The following is a 2,143-nucleotide window of genomic DNA, read 5'->3' on the forward strand; positions in this document are numbered from 1 at the left end:
TACTAAATGAACTAGAGAAAAATCCTAAGGATCCAAATACTACCACTACCTTTCCTACACTTGAGGCCACCACCTCAACAATTCCTGAACCAGCTCTTCCTACTACCATAACTTCAACAGAACAAAACCAGCCTCCAGCAAACATTTTATCCATTATAGAGAAGATATTACTTCCACCCTTAATTTCTTTATTTTCTATTACGTGCAAAATATACAAAATTACCAATCTATTACTATCGACAAGCCATCATTCCAACTCAAGATATTTGGGAAGAACTTTTTATCCTCCAACAACACCTAGACCAAATATCCTCATTTCCTCAAAGGCTCCATCACTTCCAAACTGAAACTCAACAAACCTTAACCACCTTCATCAACCTCATCAATATCCCACTTGAAGAAACAATCCTCAATCAATCTGATGAAGCTTTAGTCTGCCTTACTGTTGTCCTAAACTTTTCACCCAACCCTTTCAACTCAATCCAATTGAAACAACTGGTCAAACTCATCACAGAATGGCCAACTCTTTTGAAAATGGTTCAAACCTGTTCCAAAGACATCAAAATCAAAAAAGATTTTCTGATCAATGCCCAAACTATAACCTCCTCCTCCAAACTCAGTCATCAAACCTTCTTAGCCATTTCTGAGCAATTTCCAACACTTGTACTTGAAGAAGCCAAGCTTGTGGCAGAACTAGCCTCTGTTAGACAAAGAAAGCTTCATTTGCAACAGCAACATAACTAACTCAACCAAGAAGCAAGGACTATGCATTCTCAAATTACTCATGGTTCTTCCTGAATCCAAATTGTCAAAGCAGAGTTACACCAAGCTCAAACTATGCTGGCAGATGCCCAATAAGAATGGGGCCTTCTGCCCATTCTCTTTCCCATGACTTAGATTAGCTTTCTTTCTTTTGTATTGCATATAACATTTTATTGTCTCATGTAACTAGTAAACTACTGTACAGACCTCTTCATTAATGAATATCAATATTTTGTTTCGAATGGTCTATTGTACTCCTATGCAAACTTTCTTTCTTTGTGCATTGCTTTGCTTTGTTATGAATTAATTAACTCCCCTTGAAAGCTTCCCACATGGTGGGATAATACCTCTTGACTCCAACTGATATGCACCTCCCTTAAGGACTTTATGCCTAAAAGGGCCTTCCCAATTTGGTGATCACTTGCCAAATTCAGGGTCTTTTGTTCCTAATGGCAAAATGTTCTTCCACACCATGTCACTTAATCTAAAGATTTTCAATTTAACATTCTTGTTATAGACTCTTTCAATCTTTTTAATTTGAGACACCATACAATCAAAGGCATCAATCCTTTTGCACTCTACATCCTGTAACTCTATGAACATGGCCTCCACATACTCATCGACAGGAATATCATGGTATTTAGCCACTCTGCTAGATTTTACTATCATTTCTAAAGGTAAAACTATAGCCTGACCATAAACTAATTCATAAGGGGATGCTTGGATGCTATCCCTTTTTGAATTCCTATAGGCCCATAAAACCTCAGATAATAACTCATGCCAATCTCTTAGATTGTCTTTTATTACTTTACTCAATGTCACTTTGACTGTTTTGTTTGATGACTATGCTTGCCCATTTGCTTGGGCATAATATGGAGATGAGTTCAACATTTGAATGCCATATTCTTTGGCAAACTCCATTATCTCATCACCATTAAACACTGTCCCTCGATCAACAATAATTGTTTGTGGCAAGCCAAACCTACGAACTATGTGTTTCTTGATAAAATCAATCACATGAGACTGATTTACCACTTTTAATTGGACTGCCTCTTCCCACTTAGTGAAATAATCTGTAGCTACTAATATGAAGGCATGTTGTCCTGATGATGGAGGAAATATTTGGCCAATCAAATTCATTGCCCAACCTCTAAATGGACAAGGTTTGCCAATTGAATGCAAGTCCCTAGCTGGCACTTTTTGCACATTGCCATGTTTTTGGCATTGCTGACACCTTTTCGCATAATTGATGCAATCTTTCCTTATAGAGGGCCAAAAATACCCATGCCTCTTAATCAACCACCTCATCTTCTCACATGCTTGGTGAGCACCACAAATTCTTCATGGACCTTTACCATGACCAGCATTTGTTCCATCTCTC

At 37.8% G+C, this 2,143-nt stretch overlaps 1 protein-coding gene across 1 annotated transcript; it reads right to left on the bottom strand.

Annotated features, from left to right (window-relative positions):
* Positions 1–539: 539 nt before the first annotated feature.
* LOC145791528 (uncharacterized) lies at positions 540–1,902 on the bottom strand. The gene is made up of 4 exons (XM_082871890.1): positions 1,616–1,902; positions 1,184–1,507; positions 630–717; positions 540–545 (listed from the first exon to the last, which is right to left on the bottom strand). Exons 1-4 carry the CDS (start codon positions 1,900–1,902, stop codon positions 540–542), a joined length of 705 nt encoding a protein of 234 aa, XP_082728016.1.
* Between the last annotated feature and the right edge of the window lie 241 nt (positions 1,903–2,143).

The sequence above is a fragment of the Camellia sinensis genome, chromosome 5 (assembly GCF_055761805.1).
Source record: "Camellia sinensis isolate YWXY chromosome 5, ASM5576180v1, whole genome shotgun sequence".
Classification (NCBI taxonomy): Eukaryota; Viridiplantae; Streptophyta; class Magnoliopsida; order Ericales; family Theaceae; genus Camellia; species Camellia sinensis.